Source organism: Dasypus novemcinctus, chromosome X (assembly GCF_030445035.2).
Source record: "Dasypus novemcinctus isolate mDasNov1 chromosome X, mDasNov1.1.hap2, whole genome shotgun sequence".
NCBI lineage: Eukaryota > Metazoa > Chordata > Mammalia > Cingulata > Dasypodidae > Dasypus > Dasypus novemcinctus.
This window is the reverse complement of record NC_080704.1, coordinates 185,619,775-185,639,430: the sequence shown is the minus strand read 5'-3', so window position 1 is coordinate 185,639,430 and position 19,656 is coordinate 185,619,775. Positions and strand designations below refer to the sequence as shown.

At 41.0% G+C, this 19,656-nt stretch overlaps 1 protein-coding gene across 10 annotated transcripts in view; it reads left to right on the top strand.

Annotated features, from left to right (window-relative positions):
• Positions 1-19,656, top strand: part of MTMR1 (myotubularin related protein 1) — a 57,218-nt gene that overhangs the window by 31,180 nt on the left and 6,382 nt on the right. For all 10 annotated transcript variants that reach the window (XM_058291421.1, XM_058291417.1, XM_058291419.1 and 7 more), the window contains 10 exons: positions 1,367-1,461; positions 2,438-2,545; positions 4,787-4,888; positions 5,203-5,286; positions 6,121-6,270; positions 7,135-7,323; positions 9,232-9,417; positions 9,786-9,992; positions 13,918-14,010; positions 17,309-17,422. In XM_058291421.1, the coding sequence (XP_058147404.1) occupies positions 1,367-1,461; positions 2,438-2,545; positions 4,787-4,888; positions 5,203-5,286; positions 6,121-6,270; positions 7,135-7,323; positions 9,232-9,417; positions 9,786-9,992; positions 13,918-14,010; positions 17,309-17,422 (1,328 nt within the window). The remainder of the gene's footprint in view (positions 1-1,366; positions 1,462-2,437; positions 2,546-4,786; positions 4,889-5,202; positions 5,287-6,120; positions 6,271-7,134; positions 7,324-9,231; positions 9,418-9,785; positions 9,993-13,917; positions 14,011-17,308; positions 17,423-19,656) is intronic.

Genomic DNA, 19,656 nt, shown 5'->3' with positions numbered 1-19,656 from the left:
CATTTTCTTCCATTACTAGTCACAATAGTTCTATAGTAGAATATCAGTATTCTACTGATACTCTGATATTCTAATAGCTTCTTTTTCTTCTCCTTCTTCTTTATTTTCTTTTAAATGTTACATTAAAAAAAGATGAGGTCCCAATATACTAGTCTTATACAAGTATACTTTCATTTGTCCCATCCCAGCCTTTCTGCTATTGTCATCATCCATTTTAGTTTTTTAAACAGTCAATTATCCTTTAAAGATGCTGCTGCTGCTACTAGTAATAATAATAATAATCCTGCCTCACTACCCCACAAAAGTCCTGCCCGAGCCCCACCCCCAACCTTTTTGGCTTTAGGCCCCATCGTGCTTCCTGTACTCTTTCATACAATCACACTGACCTCCAGCCACTCACAGGTGCTGCTCCCCCCTCACCCTGCCCCCATTCTCTGCCAAGTGCATTTGATCCTTTTCTGAGCTTTTGTCACATGGTGTCCTCATCCTCATTACAGCATTTATCAGGCGGTAGTATAATGGTGATTCTCTTTGTAGAGTCTCTCTCAGGTCATGGGCTGCTAGTGGAAGGAACTGTGTACTTATGCCTAGTACTCAGCAGTCAAAAGCACTCAGTAAAACTGAGTTACAGACACTCAGTAAATATTGAGTTACAGACGAATGTAATGGCTGTGTTTCGAGAATTTGCTTGAATGACAGCTTTAGTACCTTTAATTGTCCCGCTCTGACTCCTCCATAGCTGGGTATGCTCCTGGGATACGTGGGGAAGCTAATGAAAGTTTTTGTGATGGTTGTGAGCCTCTTACTATTCATAGGAACCAAATGTGGTGAGTGCTTGAGTGATATTAGTAAAAATAAAATGAAAATGGATATGGAAGCTGGTAAGGAATTTGAAAGGGAGAGGCCTCTTTCATTTCCTTGACGGGCTTCTAGTTTCTGTTGTCTCTGAAGTGGTTTCCTTTGGAAGTGCATTAGGGTGCAGTCTTTAGCTGTAGTTAGTTTTCAGTAGCAGTACTTCATGAAATGGCAGCCCAAGGTCTTGAGAGTTCAATTGATATGTTTTTGAATAGAATTAAGTTATTGCATTGGGAAAACGTTAACCACTTGGGGAAAAAATGTCAACTTTTAACTAATTATGAGGCCTTTTCCTTAAAACCTCATTACATAGCAAATCAGAAATTTGGTTAAAACTTGTAAATTTGATTAGAAGATTCTTTATGTTTTTATTTAAAGTGATAATAGATATTCTCTACAAGTTTAAATTCCTAGAAAACTGGAATCACAAATATGTATTTTGAAACTTGTTAAGATTTATTGAAGCACAGGACGACAGCAATAGTTGCTGCTTTGGGCTTTTTTCTTTCAGTTAAAGATGTCATGTATATCTGCCCTTTCATGGGGGCAGTGAGTGGAACCCTGACCGTGACGGACTTTAAGATGTACTTCAAAAATGTAGAGAGGGTGAGTGTTTAAAAGTGTATTTTATTCTTAAAAATACTTCAGAACAGTATAAAGGCCAAAGTAAAAAGTCCTCTGAAATCCCATCACCTTGAGATAACCAGAGGATGAGTTTTAAGATGTGCAGATTTGCAAGCAGATTTTGTGTCCTGGAAATAAAGCTGTTAAAATACCACGTAAAGCCAGAAGGGAAGTTTTTAATATATCAAATTTATATTAAAAATTTTATTATTCATATATGAACATACATAGACAATAAGTATGTAGTAAAAGTTGTGAACTTACAAAAGAAACATGCATATCATCATATATGGCTCCCATACATTACTCCACCACCAACACCTTGTACTGTTGTGAAACCATTTTTATACACGATGAAGGAGCATCACCAAAATATTACTGTAGTGGAGTAGGTGTGACCCAGTGGTTGAGTGCATGCATCATGTGTCCTGGGTTCAATCCCTGGTGCCTCAAAAAAAAATTACTACTAACTATAGCCCATATCTTACATTTGGTGTATTTTGCCCCCAACCCACCCGATTATTAACACCCTATGTTATTATATATATTTGTTATAGTTCATGAGAGAGCCTTCTCAAATTTGTCCTGTTAACCACAGTCCATCATCCACCACTGGATTCCCTATGCTGTGTAGTCCCGTGCCTTGTACAACCCATTCAAAGTGGACACTCACTGGCTCGCAGATTGATCACAGAGTTGTGCTGTCATTGCCTCAGTGAATTTTATAACATTTTCTTTACTCCAGAAGGAAAAATCCCATACCCCCAGAAGGGCATTTTAATTGTACCCTTGCTGTATATTTTAAAAAGCATGCTATAAATCAGACTTCAGTTTCTTAGCTGAAACAAAGAAGAAATGCACAGTAAACATTTCCTAAGTCTTTAACCCCATGAAGACTTAAATATGAAAACTCTGTTGATTGACATCAATATGCATTCATCTTGATTTTTACATTTAGGACCCACATTTTGTCCTTGATGTTCCCCTTGGAGTGATCAGCAGAGTTGAGAAGATTGGAGCACAGAGCCATGGAGACAATTCCTGTGGTATAGAGATTGTGTGCAAGGTATATAATATAAACATAAATGCAAATTGAAAGCGAACTTTTCCTTACTTGTTCTTCATGGTCTTTACACAGTAAGGGTAATTTGTATTGTTAGTAATGCAAATGTTTTCAGGAGAGAGACCCTTCCAGATCTCATATCAACTAATTCAAACCATTATGTCACCCATTAATGTAGTAAGCCTTTTCGTTTTCTGTTCGAGTATTTCTGGTTAATGTGGACCGAACAATCTAAGTGCTGACGTTATTTGTTAGAGCTCGGGGAAATCAAGTGGAAAGCAGAGAGCAATACTTTTTTTCCAGTTGGTTGTTCAGCAGATGGTCAGAGCTTTCTGAGGGTTCAGCAGTACCCCATAAATTCTGTGCTTAAAGGCATGAGTTAAATTTTCACGTTGGTGGAATTGGCACCTTGAGCTGTACTTATTTTTGGTTTGGTACTCCAGTGAGTTAAGTATAAATGTTTGTGATGACTTTCATTCTGAATGTTCACTTAAGAAAGAGCCTGAACTGACATGTTTTATTCCCAAAGACTTACCTCATATAATACAGTTTATTGGAACTAAGCTAAATAAAGCACCCAGTAAAGAGATACGGCCTCCGGAATTGTTCAAGAACCCTTCTGAATTTTGGTTTTGGGTTTTCCTCCCATCTGTTGGCTTTCATCAAATCTCTGAGGCCAGCCCTCTCTGCTTGAACCTAGACTGTAGTTGAGTCTGGTTTTCAAAGAACTCTTTACTCCTTCCAGATTGTGAACCCATTGGCTTACCAGACTCACTTCTGGTTTTCCCCTTTGGTAAAGGAGAGTCCACATGCAGATCAGGGGGAACAACTGAAGAATTAAAAGCAGAGGTGTGATTGGGTTGGTTGTGCAATTTTGAAACACATTTGCCTGCTCCAGACTCTTCAGGAGCTTCCCATTATCCTTAGGTTAAAAGAAAGAAACTCTTTAACAAGACCCTGCACAGGTGAGCCTGAGGTACTTTCCTGCCCAGCTTCATCTCGAGCCACCCTTCCCTTCATTACTTTAGTTGCTCACACTGGCCTCGAATCCCGTCTGCCGTGGTCGTTGCACCCGCTTTTTCTCTTGCTTGTAATGTGGCTCTCCCTGAGCAACCCTGAGAAGCAAGCCAGCCAGTTGGTTGCTGAGGGTGTTGCCAGTGTAGTTTGGAGTTAGGTCATGACAGGAAGTTGTGTCCTATGGCTGCTTTCCTAAGTATTAACAGACAATGCACAATTCAAAAGGTACAAAAGGTGTGTATAGTTAAAAAGTCTCCACCACTCAAAACACAGCCATCCTGTTCCATTCCCTGCAAGCACCCACTGTTCCCAGTTTCAGATGTCCTCCTCCACAGATGCCCTGTGCAGGTCTGTGTCCATCCGTATAGTCTTTCTTTGAAAATGGAAATGGTAGCATATTGTACATACCGCCCTGCCCTTTTCTTTTTCCTCTGGGCAAGATATCTTGGAGCTCTTTTATGCCAATACATAGACAGCTACTTGCTTTTAACAGCTCTCTAGTATTCCATTAGCTGTACTGTAGTTTCTTTAACCAGCCCCCCATGGAGGACATTTAGGCTATTTCCTTTCTTTCACTGTTTGAAATAATATCATAACCATAATAATAACCTCTTTACTTCCCAAGGGAGTATTGCTTTGATTTGTTTGTGGTCATATTTATTTTCAAATTTCATGTTAAGGAGAAGGAGCTTTTTGTACTTAACTAATGGGAGCCATAAGTGTGTAAAGGTTGGGGAGCACTGCTGGGGTCCTGCCTCCTCACGTTGCTGGGCCTTTGCGGGGCAGATTAAGGAACTGTGGTCTTGTGGAACAGCACTGTAATTGCTGTGCGGGTGTTGCTGAGGGCGCAGGCTCGCCGTGGCACAGCGTCCCTCCTGTGAGGGCCCATCGTGAATTGGGGGGAATTCTGTACCTGACTCTGTTTTGGCAGCTTACAAAATCACAACTCATTCTGTGACACACCTTTAGCAAGCGTGTGCACAGGACTTGACTGCACAACTTTTGTGTACTAACCTTATTCGTGGTTCCATCTGATGTTTTTTTTTCCTGTTTCCTCAATTATTTTATCTTGTTGGAGGTGTTTTTGTCAATTGCCGTTGGTTGTTGGAGCAAAATAGAGTATAAAATGAGAAATGAATAAAATATTTTCTTTATTTATGACATGGTTTCTGGCCCATAGGTACTGAATAAATGTTGAATAAATGAGCTTTGCTAATCATTTAACAGGATATGAGGAACTTGCGACTTGCTTATAAACAGGAAGAACAGAGTAAATTGGGGATATTTGAAAACCTCAACAAACATGCATTTCCTCTTTCCAATGGGCAGGTAAACACACCAAAATAAAACTTGTTTTTTTTTTTTTACATGGATTTGTGGCAGTCCAAAAACTTTAATGTTTCCTCTTTCCAAGAGCACTCTCTCTCTCTCCCTCTCCCTCTTAGTAACTGATATTAGAATTGCTGAAATTTGTCAGTTCTGTATAATAATTAAGAAAAGCTGCCAATTGGTTGCTTTAAAATGTACTGATTAAAATAGGAAACTTAACTATGTTCAGTTAATATAACAAAGAAAAACTTTAAAATTGGGTATCTGGTATATAAAAGAAATACTGACGTATGTATTTTTGGTTTTGTATCCAGACACTATTTGCGTTCAACTATAAAGAAAAATTTCCAATTAATGGCTGGAAAGTTTATGACCCAATAGCTGAATATAAGAGACAGGTAAAGTATGCTGCTGATCAAACTGAAAATGATAGGTTAAGCCTCTTTTTGTCTTCTAAATGGTTAGAATTGTAAAGGAGAAGAAATCTGTTTAAACACATTGCTCACAGGTATGACTTGTCAAGTTTCTGGGTTCTTCATCTCCTGGATGTCCCCTTTGGCCCTCCGCCAATCTTCTGACTGTATCACTGTTTCTGCATCCTTATTCCAGAGGGTGAGTTAGATACGAGGGCAGGGATTTAAAAATAAAATAGGCCAGATGGTTTTTATCAGATGTCCTGGGAAAGAGTTGATGAAAAAAGGTTAGAATTAATGACAAATTAGATTTTAAATATATAGCGTGACCAAATCAGCCTGAAACTCTTTAGTATGTTGTCAATTTCAAGATATTCCAGTAAGGTATATTTTCATTGCATTTAATCATTAGATCTACCTTAAATTTGGTATATTGTTTTACATAACTGATTTTAGACAGTTGGTAAGAAATTTCTTTGTTTCTCCAGAACTCCTGTGTATTTCCATTTTTATCTTTAAAACAATACTACATTCATTGTTATATAGTTAAAAAGTTAAGAAATCAATAGGACTGGGATTCTAGTGCATAATTTCTCATTTTTAGTATGGCTTGAAAATTCATATGCTTCGTTGGATTTTTAAAATGTCTAGGCAATAGGTTATATTAGATCAATATATTTTTAAACTTTTAATTAACAAACAGCAAATTATAAGTAGATTTTAGTTGAAAGTAAGAAATGGATGTGGTTTGCACTTACTACTTTCTGAAAGTATAAAATATGGTCTTCCCACCCTTCGCTCTTCTCTAACCTCATGCAGGGCTTGCCAAATGAGAGTTGGAAAATATCCAAAATAAACAGTAATTATGAGCTCTGTGACACCTACCCTGCCATCATTGTTGTGCCAACTAGTGTAAAAGATGATGACCTTTCAAAAGTGGCAGCGTTTAGAGCAAAAGGCAGAGTCCCTGTAAGTAACAGACACTGTCATTTCATTTAGATGGAAATATATACTGTATTAGATTTAATATGGAAAGTCACAAGACAACAAAAAACCTAGTGAGCAAAATGGAAAGCAGAAAAATAAGTCTGAAAGCATGAAAACAGCTTTGATTCTCAAGACTACCTAATTATCTAAACATTATGTTGGCTGTGACTCCCCATTGGATGAATTCATGTTACTAAGCAAAGGGGTAATTAAAAGCTCTTGTACCTGGCTAGACAGTTGTGCTTTCAAAATGTAGTAGAGAATAACAAAGGAGTTGAAAGAAAGGCATTCGCCTGCTATTTTACGAACAACTTACGTCACTGGCCTCCACGACAGTCTTTCTTAGGTGCTCCCTGGGATGCTCTGGCTGCACAGGAGGGAGACTGTTACAGAAATAACCCTAGCAGCCAGCAGGGAGTGATGGTTTTGATCCCAGAGTTTGCATTTGGTATAATCCTGAAGTACTTGGCCGCACAAGGGAAGTGGGACTCTTTGAGCATAGTTTTAAATTTTCTGAGAAACTGACTGTATGTGCACTTTGCCTTTACCTTGCCATATGTGTCATCATCGATCCAGTCAGACAGGAATGGAGCTGGATTTTAGTGATGGGTTGACTTTATTTTTGTTTTACTTGGGATCACAGAATTTCCGAGTTAGAAGGGGATACTTAGAGCCCCTCTAATGAGACTTGTTCCACAGAGGACTGTGATTGGCTGGCCTGCTCACCTTTGGGGAAAACGCACAAAAGCGGCTGTGTTTGAGAAGGGAACTTGGTTTTATTACCTAATGATTAAAGCATGTGCTACTTTAGGAACTACACTAATGTTTGTTGCTTAAAAATACTAGGTGTTGTCATGGATTCATCCAGAAAGTCAGGCAACGATTACCCGTTGCAGCCAACCCCTTGTGGGTCCAAATGATAAACGCTGCAAAGAAGATGAAAAATACTTGCAGACAATAATGGATGCCAATGCACAGTCACACAAACTTATCATCTTTGATGCTCGACAAAACAGCGTTGCTGATACCAACAAGGTACATTCTCAGCAGCATTGCTGAAGCATTGGGTGTTTTCTTATGTACTGTCTGTAAATCTTTAAGCCGCTGCTTGTGTAAGCCTCACCTCCTAAAGTTGGATTCCTTCCAAGTAGCCCATTGCTATCCTCCAGTGTATACCCCTTGGGCTATATTTGGTATCTCTTGTGAGTTGGAATCTGTTCTCTCTCATTGCTTCCCCACCATTTTGTCTGTTGAATCAATTAGATGAAGACTTGGAAGGAGAATTGTCATCTAAAGAATCAAGTGAGTATTTTAATGAAATGATTGTGAGGCCCTTGGTAGTCCCTTTAACCTTAGAAATATAGTGATTGTTTGATTCATTAATATTTGCTCAGGATGCTCTTTTCAAACGGACTCAGCCAGTCAGCTGTGCGAAAATACGCAAACATACGAAGTATCCATCGTCACAAGGAGCAGTGTGGCTGCCATAATGAATTACCACCAACTGGATGGCTTAAAACCCCCAGTGTTAAATTTATTCTCTTACCTTTCTGGAGGCTAGAAGTCTGAAATCAAGGTGTCAGTAGGGTCTTATTCCCTCTGAAGCCTCATCATGCTTTCGGTGTTTGCCAGCAGTCCTCGGCCTCCCTTGGCTTGTAGATGTATCACTCCAGTCTCTGGTCTGTCTGCACGTGGCCTTTCCCCCTGTGTGTGGCTGCCTAAATTCCCTCTTATAAAGTCAACGGTCAGATTATGTTAGGGTCCGGCTCTAATTCAATATGACCTCATCTTAACTTGGTTACATATGTAAAGACCAGATTTCCAAATAAGGTCACATTCACATGTACCAGGGGCTAGGACTTGAACAGATCTTTTGGGGGGACACAATTCAACCCATAAGACTGGATCACGTGGTAATCCTGTTTATCTGTTTAGGAACTGCTGAACTGTTTTTCAGTCCTATTGGCAATGTATGAAAGTTCCAGTTTCTCTACATCCTCATCACCGATGTATTTTGAATGCTGACCTCTATAAAATATAAGCTAATTACAGACCATATTTTGTTGTGTGATCACCAAGGGGTGGGTCGTATCCCTTTTTTCTGTTATATTTGCATTTTGTTTTATGTACATGCCTTAAATCAGTCTCATTGTTTGGGACTCACACATTGTTTTATTATACAGAAATGTCATGGTTGTACAACCATTTCTGTTCAGATAGTTGGCATTAACAGAATAGAACCTTTATTTTTTAATTTTTTAATTTTTTTTATGGTACTAGAGCCAAGGAATGAGCCCAGGACCTTGTATGTGGGAATCTTGTGCTCAACCACTGAGCCACATAAACTCCCCTAAGTTGATTTTTTTCATTTGTTTGCTTGTTGTTTGTTTTTATTTTTTTTAGGAGGCACCGGGGACCAAACCTGGGACCTCCTATGTGGGAAGAAGGTGCTCAGCTGCTTGACCCACATCTCCTCCAACAGAGAGAACCTTTTTAAACCTATTTCTCCCTGAGTAAGATCCAGTTTTTAATGGTTTAAAAACTGACAGTGGTGATGGAGGATGGAGGAGGTTTATTAATACATGGTTGTCACTTTCTTCCTTTTTCTAAATTGTGGTAACATACCTATATATAACATAAAACTTGCCATTGTAACCATTTTTAAGTATACAGTTCAGTGTCATGAATTGTATTCATAATGCTATACAACCATCACCACTATCTACTTCTGAAACATTTTCATTACTCCAGATAAACTCTGTATCCTTGAAGCAATAACTCCCTTTTTCCCTCTCTTCACATGCTCCAGTACCTTCTAATGCACTTTCTGTCTATGAATTTTCTTACTCTAGATGACGGGTGCTTCTTTAATACCCTTTATCTGGCAACATTAGAAATAATAGTTAAATCCAGAGACAGTAATAGTATCTTTGTTTTTAACAGGCCAAGAGTGGAGGATATGAAAGTGAAAGTGCTTACCCAAATGCTGAACTGGTGTTCTTGGAAATCCACAACATTCACGTGATGAGAGAGTCACTCCGTAAACTCAAAGAGATTGTCTACCCGTCAATCGACGAGACCCGGTGGTTCTCCAATGTGGATGGGACACACTGGCTAGAATATATAAGGGTAAAGAATCCGGTCCTTTCAATGCTTTCAGGTGTATGTCAACATTACAAACAAGTGCATCTTTTCTATGTACCTGACCTGACTAATTGCCGTGGGCAGGGTTCAGACTGGTAAACGGGACAATGCTTACCTCAGATGAGGTTGGAAAAGAACTTTGTGGCCCTTTTGTAAAGGAGCCTATGTACCATTGTACTTTATCTTATGATTTTTTCCACATGCTGTGCTTCCTAGTGATTCTCTTAGTGCTTCTCAATTGATTGCATTCTTGTTTTGTTTATTGTCTTAACTTCAAAAGTTTTCCCCAGAATTATTTTATGCTGTAGTAGAAATTGAATGTAGCATCATTTAATGTGGCTTCTTCTCTGAAGATGCTTCTTGCTGGGGCAGTGAGAATAGCTGATAAAATAGAATCTGGGAAGACATCGGTGGTGGTACACTGCAGTGACGGTTGGGACCGAACAGCCCAGCTCACGGCCCTGGCCATGCTGATGTTGGACAGTTACTACCGGACCATCAAAGGATTCGAAGCTCTCATAGAAAAGGAGTGGATAAGCTTTGGACATAGGTTTGCACTAGTAAGTTGACATGGTTAGGTTCAATCGGAACTGTTTTGCTCTGTTGTTTGTGTATATATGTCACATGTACCATACACACAGGTGCATACTTTTTAGCACAAATGGCAGCTTATTCCTGGTCCGTCAGGGCTGGTGTGCTGTGTGGGACCCTCTGGTCTGTGAATTGGATCAGAAGCCTCCCAGAAGTCCCGTTCTGACGCACCAGTGGAAAGTAGGTTGGGGCACCAGCTGTGCCGGCTCTGAGTGTTGTCTCGGGGAGGAGAGCCTTAGAAGAGGCCCTGCAGAGAGAAGGGGCAAGTCCACATCCTGCCAGACCAGGCCACAGTGAAGGCCATAAGATCGCCAGGTTCATAGTGGCCTCAGGTGACTGAGCACTTACTGTGCATTGGACGTGTTGGGTGCATCGTGTTGTTTATTCTCCTGACTGCCCTGGAAGGCAGAGACTGTCATTCACAGATAATGAAATTGAGGTTACAAGGGTACACGAGTTTCCTAGGGCTGCCACAATAAAGTACCACAAACTTGGTGACACCATGGAAATGTATTCCCTCCAGTTCTAGAGGCTAGAAATGTAGACTCTTAAAATCTAGAATCAAGTTGTCGGCAGGTTTGGTTCCTTCTGGAGGCCATGTTGGAGACTCGGTCCCGTGCCTCTCTCCTGGTTTCTGGTACTTGCTGGCCTTCTTTGGCATCCTTGGCTTGTGCCTGCATCGCCCCAATTGCTGCCTTTGTCATCACATGGCTTTCTTCCCTGGGCGTGTCTTTGTCTCTGTGTGTAACCGCCCCTCACCATTCTCTGATAAAGATGCCAGTCACTGAATTAGGGCCCACCCTAGTCCAGTATGACCTTGATTACTTCTGCCAAGACCCCATTCCACAAAAAGCCACATTCGTAGGTGCTGGGGATTAGGCTGTGAACAGATCTTTTGGGGGGACATAGTTCCATCCATGACAGCGTTCCTCCCTTGTGGAAACTGTTCAGTGGCAGCCCATTTCACTAAGAGTAAAAGCCCATGTCCTTAAGTCTGCTGCCTCAACACCTCCCTGACCTCACCTCGCCACTCTGCCTCAGCCACACTGGACTCCTGGTGACCCTTAGACATGCTAAGCAGATTCTTGCCTCAGGGCCTTTGCACTTGCTGTTCCCTTTGCTTGGTACCTTTTCCCCCAGCTATCTGCATGACTTGTGCCTTCACCTCCTCCCAGTTTTTGCTCAGTGAATGTCTTCCTTGACCCCTATCTAAAACTGAAGCCCCATGCCCCAACATTCCCTACTCTCCTTTCCTGCTTTGTTTTTCCTGTAGCATGTCACCATTTACAAGCTGTATATTTTAACTCATTTATTTATTTTCCAGTGTCTGTCACCCTAACTAGAATGTACTCTCTATAAAGTAGAGGATTTGTCTTTTATTTAAGATTTTATCCCCAGCACCTGGTGCTGTCCTGGCTCATAATAAGTGCTTATTAACTAGTTGTTGTATGATTGCATGAATGATACCTCAGAGCTTTTAAGAGAAGGGGTTCCTTTTCTTCCAGCTTTTCCTCTTTATTCTCAACTTTATCCCAGTTTCCTGTCTGGACTCAGCCCATTTTTTTTGCTCCTATTTTCTCTTTCTCCCCCTCCCTAGCTCTCCTCCTTCCTTTCTTGCTCTACTCACCTCGGCTCCAAGGTCTGCTTTAGTTCCTCTCTCACCAACACCCTCTCCTCCTTGGCGTCTTTGTCTCTCCTTCACAGCACCCTGCCATTTTCTGGTTTGCAGCCTTCCACCCTGCCTTTTGTTGCATATGGGCTGCTAACCATATTTGGAGTGTGTTTTAGTCTGCTGAAGGCTGCCAAGGCAATAGACCAGAAATGGGTCGGCTTTTAGAATGGAGACTTATAAGCTCACAAACTTACAGTTCTGAGGCCATGAAAGTGTTCAAAGCTCTATCTGGTGATGCTTTTCTCCCCAAGGACCAGCTGCTGGTGGTCCAGGATTCCTCTCTCTCATGGCAAAGCATGTGGCGGCATCCACTTGTCTCTCCTCTGGGCCTCGTTGCTTTCACCTTCTGGCTTATGGGGCCTTTTCTCTTGCCTTCTGGGGATTTCTCTCTGGCATGATGCCACTTGGAACATTACTGATGTGGTTTCCAGCCCCGGCAGGTAAGAACAACATTGGTCTGAAGTCTTTCTCTTCATCCTTGTCAAGTCACTTGCCTGTTCCCTAAGAAGCTATTTCAGACTTTCTCCATGGATCTAAGCCCTCTTTGCCCACCCTGCCCACCCTACTTTCTAACTTTTAGCAGATACCCTGGCCTCCTGGCTCACCTAGAAATCTACATTCTCAGGTATTACCCTCTCTCCGCTGTGCATCCCACCCCACTTTGGGAGGCCATGGCCTCCTCTGCCCCAGTAGGTGTTCCTCTCTTGGCCTCACAGCTTTGCCCTCTCTCCCAGAGGTGCTGTCCTGAAGTATATAAACTGAGTCTCTCTCATCCTAAGCAACCCTCCCTTCATCTTTCCTCTCTGTCTACTTACCAACCAGGTTCTTTTCTTCCCTTCACCACTAGACTTTAGGAAATAGTAGTCTATCTTCATCATCTCTTCTTCCTCACCTCCCATTCCCTCCTCTACCCAGGGTGCCTTGGCTTCTGACCCACCACTCCACTGACACTGTTCTCACAAGGATGACCAGAGCCCTTCAAGTTGCAAAAGCCCATTGATGTCTTCTGCTCTTTGTCCTGCTGACCCCTTTGGTGGCTCTTCCTCTGTTGGAACCCTCTGTTTTCATGGCTTCCAGATTCTGTCAACTCAGTGTATCCAAAATGAAATGATTGATCTTTCTTCCTATACTGCTTCCTCCTCTGTATTTTCATCTCAAATAATGGCCACCATACACTCAGCAGTCCCAGCTTGAACTTTAGAAACATCCCAGACCCTTTTTCAATTATCTTCCATAACCAGCTACACTCCAGATTCTACTGATTTTATCTCCTAAATGGCTTATTGCTCACTGTGGACTGTAAAATCTTGTGTTGGCTCACTGTGATGATTTGTAGTTAGTCGCAGGTGAACAGGGACTGTGTGCTTCCTATGTGCCGGGCATCAGGCTAGGTCTGGGGATACAAATATGACAGCTCCTGAGTCCTAGAAGACCCAGGGGGAGGCCTTTTACCTCAGGGATCTTCTGGTTTAGAACAACAGAGGGATAGGCCCTCGAGCTCAGCACAGGGCTGTGGAGGGCAGTCAAAGCAGACTTCCCGGAGGAGGGGATCTTTTGATCTAGTGGACACATCAGGGTAGCAGAAACCAACCCTGATAAGCATAAGGATTTAGGGACTAGTAAGCATGTGAACAGAGAGCTGTGACTTTGGGACTGTCCTCACTCGCTTGCCCACCCCGTCCTAGAATGGCCCATCGTACACTTGGAGGCCTCATTCTTACTAGACCACAAATGAATTTGGGGTTCTTTGACTCAAGTAGAATTGGTCCAAACTTGAAGATTGTTAATCATTATTTTGATCCCCAGCATTTTTGCAAAGTGGAAACAAATGTTTTTATACTTCAGGAGAAAATGGTTTTCGAAATGGACTTTGTGAGCTGCTAACTGGTAGTCCAATGTTGACACTTTGTGCCTTGGTATGGTGGCTAGTGTTGACTCCCATCATTTGAACTGGAATGTGTGCTAACCAGGTGCTTATAACTTCTTGATCTCAACTACATTAAAAAGAAAGTATAAAACAATACATAAAGTAGAGTAGACTGAAATTTTTTTTCCTAAAAGTAATGGAAGTCAACTCAATTCAGTAATCTTTGAGTGCCTATTATGTGCCAGAAATTATGTTAGGCCTTGGAACATACAAATGAGATGTGATTCTTGTCATCAGGCAATTGAAAGTGGCTTCCATTGCAACGTTAACGTATGTGACCTTTGGTTTCTTTAAGCGAGTGGGCCATGGTAATGACAACCACGCCGATGCTGACAGATCTCCTATATTTCTCCAGTTTATTGATTGTGTTTGGCAAATGACAAGACAGGTGAGAGAGCAAGTATACTTCTGACCTATACAGTCTTTGATCCAAACATAAGTTTCTCAAAATTGAAGGTCGGATAAACTTTCAGTGCTGTTTCATTCAATATCATGATGTGCATGTGTGTAAAATATGGTCTCTCCTGTTATTTAACTCAGTTTGATTCGAATTCATTTAGAAATATAAGCAGAAAATTAGAAACATCCAATTCACACCAAAATTATATTTCTCCTGCAAATGGGTTTTGTGGGTCATCTTGTCCCCCAGCTGTGCAAATGAGGCCCTGGCTTCTCAGGTGGTTCTGTTAACACTGCTCCCTTTCATCCAGTTAAGAGATAGGAAGCTGCGGGGCGTTTGGGCCCAGAGTCCTTCCGCCCCACCTCGGCCCCACCTCGGCCCCACCTGGCCAGGCCTGAATGTCTTGACTTGTGCTGTTTTGTCCCTTGGTCTCCTGTGTTTGGGGTCTTACCCTCACGATAGTGGATAAGTGTCAGCGAGACGAACCTGGAACTAGAGAGAGAATTGGTGAGACCAAGCTGGCTGGGGTGGGGCTGGGGGGAAGAGTGAGCTGGAGAGAGGGGCAGGTCTGGGCCCTTCCTATTTGCCAGTAGCCCTGGCCTTCGCTGCTTCAGTCTCAGGGAAGGCAACATGCAGTGACTCCACCAGTAGCTTATGATCCTCAACAGTGGGGAGAGCCTCTGGGCAGCCTGATCTGGAGCACCCTGGGGCCTTTTCAAAGGCCGTTTGCCTTCACCACCCCAGCATTTCCCCAGTAGAGCCACTGTTATCCCTGGGAGCATGTGCTGGGGCAGGACAAAGGTTGCAAAGCACCATGCTCACCTCGGCTGCCCCTCGCCACCTCGGCTGGGACCTGTTCACAGGTGCTCCTCCCGCAGCACTGAGTACACAGTGGCCACCCATGTCAGGCCCCACCCCTGGACAGCCTCCTTTCAGTGGCCCTGGAGACCGCCCAGTTGTGCCTAGTTCTTTAGTTCTCCCCAGGTGGTTCCGATGTGTAGACGAGTTTGTGACTGGGGATCTAGACAAGTGGCTTTCTGAACGTGGGCTCCCTGACCAGCAGCCTCGGTGTCCCCTGGGAATTCAGAAGTCCTGGTCTGTAGTGGTGCAGGTACCGCCATTCATGCGGCTGTAACAGCATTAACTGATGGGTCCATTCAGGCTAAGACAAGAAAGTAGATTTAGAAAGGCTTAGATTTTTTAAAGTAAAAATTGTAGGGAAAGGTTGAGCACAAAAATACTTGTGATGCTTCTATAGGGATAAACACCAAATGCATAGAAAATTTGTGCATGTGAAGTAGCTTATTCCTTCAAAAAACCTAGGTAAATACGTATGTGTGTTTTAAACATCTTTAAACTGACCTCCATTCTCCATAATGCTTAGTGCCTATTTTCATGTCTAAAGTACTTCATTTTTAAATTGTTTATTGGGTTTTAAGGAAGAAAAAGGAGTTTGGTTTAGATTTCAATGTCACTCACAGCCCTAAAATTCTGTCCATGAAATGTATGTATAATTGTTCTTTTAAAATACCGTTGTTAATGCATTAGAAGCAGAAACATCCATAACTCACAAGTGAATGAAATATGCAGCTTATTTGTAAATGATGCATTAATGTTACAAGATGAACTTATTTTTAAATTGCCTACTGCTAAATCAAGTAAGCTAAGTCAGGGTAAAGTTATCAGAAATTTCATAATAAAATGAACTCGTTTGTATGTGCATAAATTATGTAAAAGTAAAATTAAAGGAAAAAGTAATTGAGGGGATCTTTAAAGAACAGTCTCAAAGACATTCTCCAATTCCATAGTTTAATAGAATCTTCATCATTTTGGATAAGTATGACAGTCATTGATATTTTGCCCCCCTTAAGAGTTGCCCCACCATAGCTAGTTTTCAGAGGTTTCCAAAAAAGTGGTATTCAGATGGGGCAAGTTAGGAGAGAGTTGTCCATTTCTTTGAGAGGCAAATCTTAATTCAAGGTAATTGAGCATAATTCCTTAAATTAGCTAATTTAATAACCTGGTGAGGAAAACTACTATTTCAGGTAGACTTTGGACAGTCCTAGATTGGCTGTGGTTTCTAATTGAAAATCATGTCTCAGGTCTAGTAAATTAACAATGCTAGGCTAAAAAGTAAACTTGTCTATCATCTGCCTTGATTATCACTCTAGGGGTGACAAGATTAGTCATGACAGTATGCAAACATCACTATGATTGGGAAATAGATCTTTAAAGTAAAGCGACTTAGTGGTATGCAAGGTCGTTTTGTTTGGTTTTGCTCTAATTGGCCTTGCTTAATTAAAAGTGTTTTTTTTGTAGTTGGTTGATGACTATTTCACTGTGTTTTTACATTAGAACCCTAGTACATGGTAGGCACCCAGTACACGCCTGCTACCAGCATTATGATGATTACTTCCAGGTCAGCTCGCATGGCTACTAAATACGAGGTATTGGCTAGGACCTGCTGGCCGTGGTAATATAGTCTTAGTTGGAATTCTGCAAAACCCCATTAAAAATTACCTAAAATAGCAGCTGAGATGAGCCTGTGGTTTTTTTTCTTCAGTTAATATGGTGATTCACAGTAATTGATTAGTTATTGTTGCTTTTTGTAATATTGATTTTCAAATGTTAAACTAATCTTGCATTCCTGAAATAAACCCTGCTTGGCCATGTCATGTTATCTCCCCCCTTCCCCTTTTTAAAATTCAGTGTCAGGTTCAATTTGCTAAAATATTGGTGAGGATTTTTACACATATGTTCATGAGAAGGTTTTTAACTCTGAGTTCAATTTCTTTAATAGATACAGAACTGTTCAAAATTTCTGTCTTTTTCTGGAGTCATTTTCACTCTGTGCTGTGCCTAGGATTCCCTTCCTGCTCCATGGCCCAGAATGTGGCCCTTATTTGTTTCCCCCTCCCAGGGATCACAGTCCTGTGCTGCCTGTTGCCAGTGTCTGGAAAGAGTTGTTTCATTTATTGTGTCCAACTTTCTGCTTGCTTCTGGCAGAAAGGTGTATCTGAGCTGTTATACCACCAAGAAGCAAAAGCTGCATGAGCTTTTATAGGCATTGCAGAGTGCAACAATTTTTGTTGCTTCTACTTGTTTCTCAGACAGATCAATAAGCTTGAGCTTGAAAGTAGATAGTTAAGTTCTGCATGGGCTCAGGCTACCTTTACATCTTTTGCTATATCCCAAGTTACCTTTTAGCTGTCTTTCACAAAAACTTAGATTATTTGTTTTGAAAATTAGACTTCAAAACTAAACCATATTTTTCTTTCTGTTTAAGTTTCCTTCAGCATTCGAGTTTAATGAACTATTCTTGATTACCATTTTGGATCACCTTTATAGCTGTCTCTTTGGGACCTTTTTGTGCAACTGTGAACAACAGCGATTCAAAGAGGTAAGTGATTCTATTTTTGTCTGTTGCTTCCTTATTTCTTTTGTGCCTTTCCCATTAAATGCTGCCACAGAAAGAGGGTTGAGCAGAGCTGTGTGTAAATGGAGAGGCTGGACTAGATGCTCACTCAGGGTTCTACCAGCCCCACCACCTGGGTCTTACCTCAGAGGGTGATGGGCAGGGAGAGGTGGGGACTGAGACCCAGAGAGCCCACAGCTCTCTAAGGGGTCTAAGTTAGGCCCTGGACTAACTAGTTTGTGTACTTCCTACTGCACCAATTCCAAAATCCAGTTAGTGTGTGATGATGTGATTCCCCTTTGAATTCTCTGAGGTGTTGGATAGGTCTTTTGGAGAATGAAGTCTGTGTATTAGCCAAAAATGTCACTTTCTTTTCCATCAAAGGAAGCAGCTACCTAGCTTCTTGGTGTACATTTCACCTCCTTTTCCTTTTCTGCTGGCCTTGTCTCCAAAAGATATGTCCAATCCAGCCACTTCTTACCGTTTTACACTTGAAAGCCTATTTCACATACTCATCTCACATCAGTTAGTGTGTGATGATATTCTGCTTTTTAATTCTCGGTGGTGGACAGAAGGTCATTTAGAGACTTTGAAAATGAAGTCTGTAGATTAGCGAAAAACCTCACTTTGCCCTACTTGAAACCTTCCCATGACTACCCATTGCATTTAGGCTAAAATCCACACTCTTAATGGATATAGTAATTAATTAATATACATTAATTAAAGATGGTGAGTTTTATGGTATATAAATTTTGTATTGATAAAGCCATTAAAAGAATCCACAAAAGAATGAAGTTCATATATAGAATTTGAACCTTTATGCTTTTATCTTTTTTGGCCAAACCTACTTTTTAATATAATATCAGGCCTATTGAGATTTAATTCACATACCTTAAAATTTGCCCTTTTGAAGTATAAATTCACTAATTTTAATATATTCACAAGCTTGTGAAACCATCACCACTATCTCACTTCATAAAATTTTCATCACCCCACAAAGAAACCCCATACCTATAGCAGTCACGCCCCATTCTCCCCTCCTCTCAGCCCCTGGGTACCACTCCCGCTCTATGGGCTTTCCTACTCTGGACATTTCATATAAATGCATTCATACAATATGTGACCTTTTGTGAATGGCTTCTTTTCACTTAGCATACTGTTTGTTGCACATAATCAGTGCTTTATTCCTTTTTATGGCCAGATAATATTTCGTCCTCTGGATATACCACATTTTATTTACCCATTCATCCATTGATGGACGTTTGGGTTGTTTATACCTTTTGACTATTATGAATAAGGCTGCTGTGAACATTCATGTAGAAGATTTGGCATGCACATATGTTTTCGCTTTTCTTGAATATATACCTAGGAGTAGAATGGCTGGCTAATATGGAAGTTCTTTGTTTAACCTTTTGAGGAACTACCAGACCCTTTTCCACAGTGGCTGGACCATTTTACATTCCGACCAGAAATGTGTGAGGGTTCCATTTTCTCCACGTCCTCAGGAACTCATTCTTGTCTGTCTTTTTTATTTTAGCCATCCCAGTAGGTATAAGGTGATATCTCCTTATAGTTTTGACTTGCATTTTCCTAGTGGCTAGTGATGATGTTGAGCATCTCTTCATGTACTTATTGGCCATTTGTATATCTTCTTTGGAGAAACGTCTATTCAGATTCTTTGCTCAATTTTTAATTGGTTATTTGTATTTTTTCTTGAGTTGTAAGAGTTGTTTATATATTCTACATTTAAGTCCCTTATCAAATATTTGACTTTCAATTGCTTTATTTTTGTGGGCTGTCTTTTCACTTTTTTGATGATGTCTTTTGAAGTATAAAAGGTTTTAATTGTTATAAAGTCTGAGTTATCTATTTTTGCTTTTATTGCCTGTGCCTTTGGTATCCTAAGAAACCATGGCCTAGTCTCCAAGGTATCAAAGATTTGCTCCTATGTTTTCATCTAGGGGGTTGTATACTTTTAGCTCTTAAATTTATGTCTGTGGTCCATTTTGAGTTGATTTTCATATATGATGTGATGAAGGATCCCAACTTCATCCTTTTGCATGTGAATATCCAGGTGTCCAGCACTGTTTTTTAAGAGACTGCTCCTTCCCCCATTGAGTTTGCTTGGTCAGAATTGGTTGACCACAGATCTGAGTCTCTTTCTGGATTCTCAGTTCTCTTCATTGGTCTATTTGTCTATCCACATGCCAGGATCACAC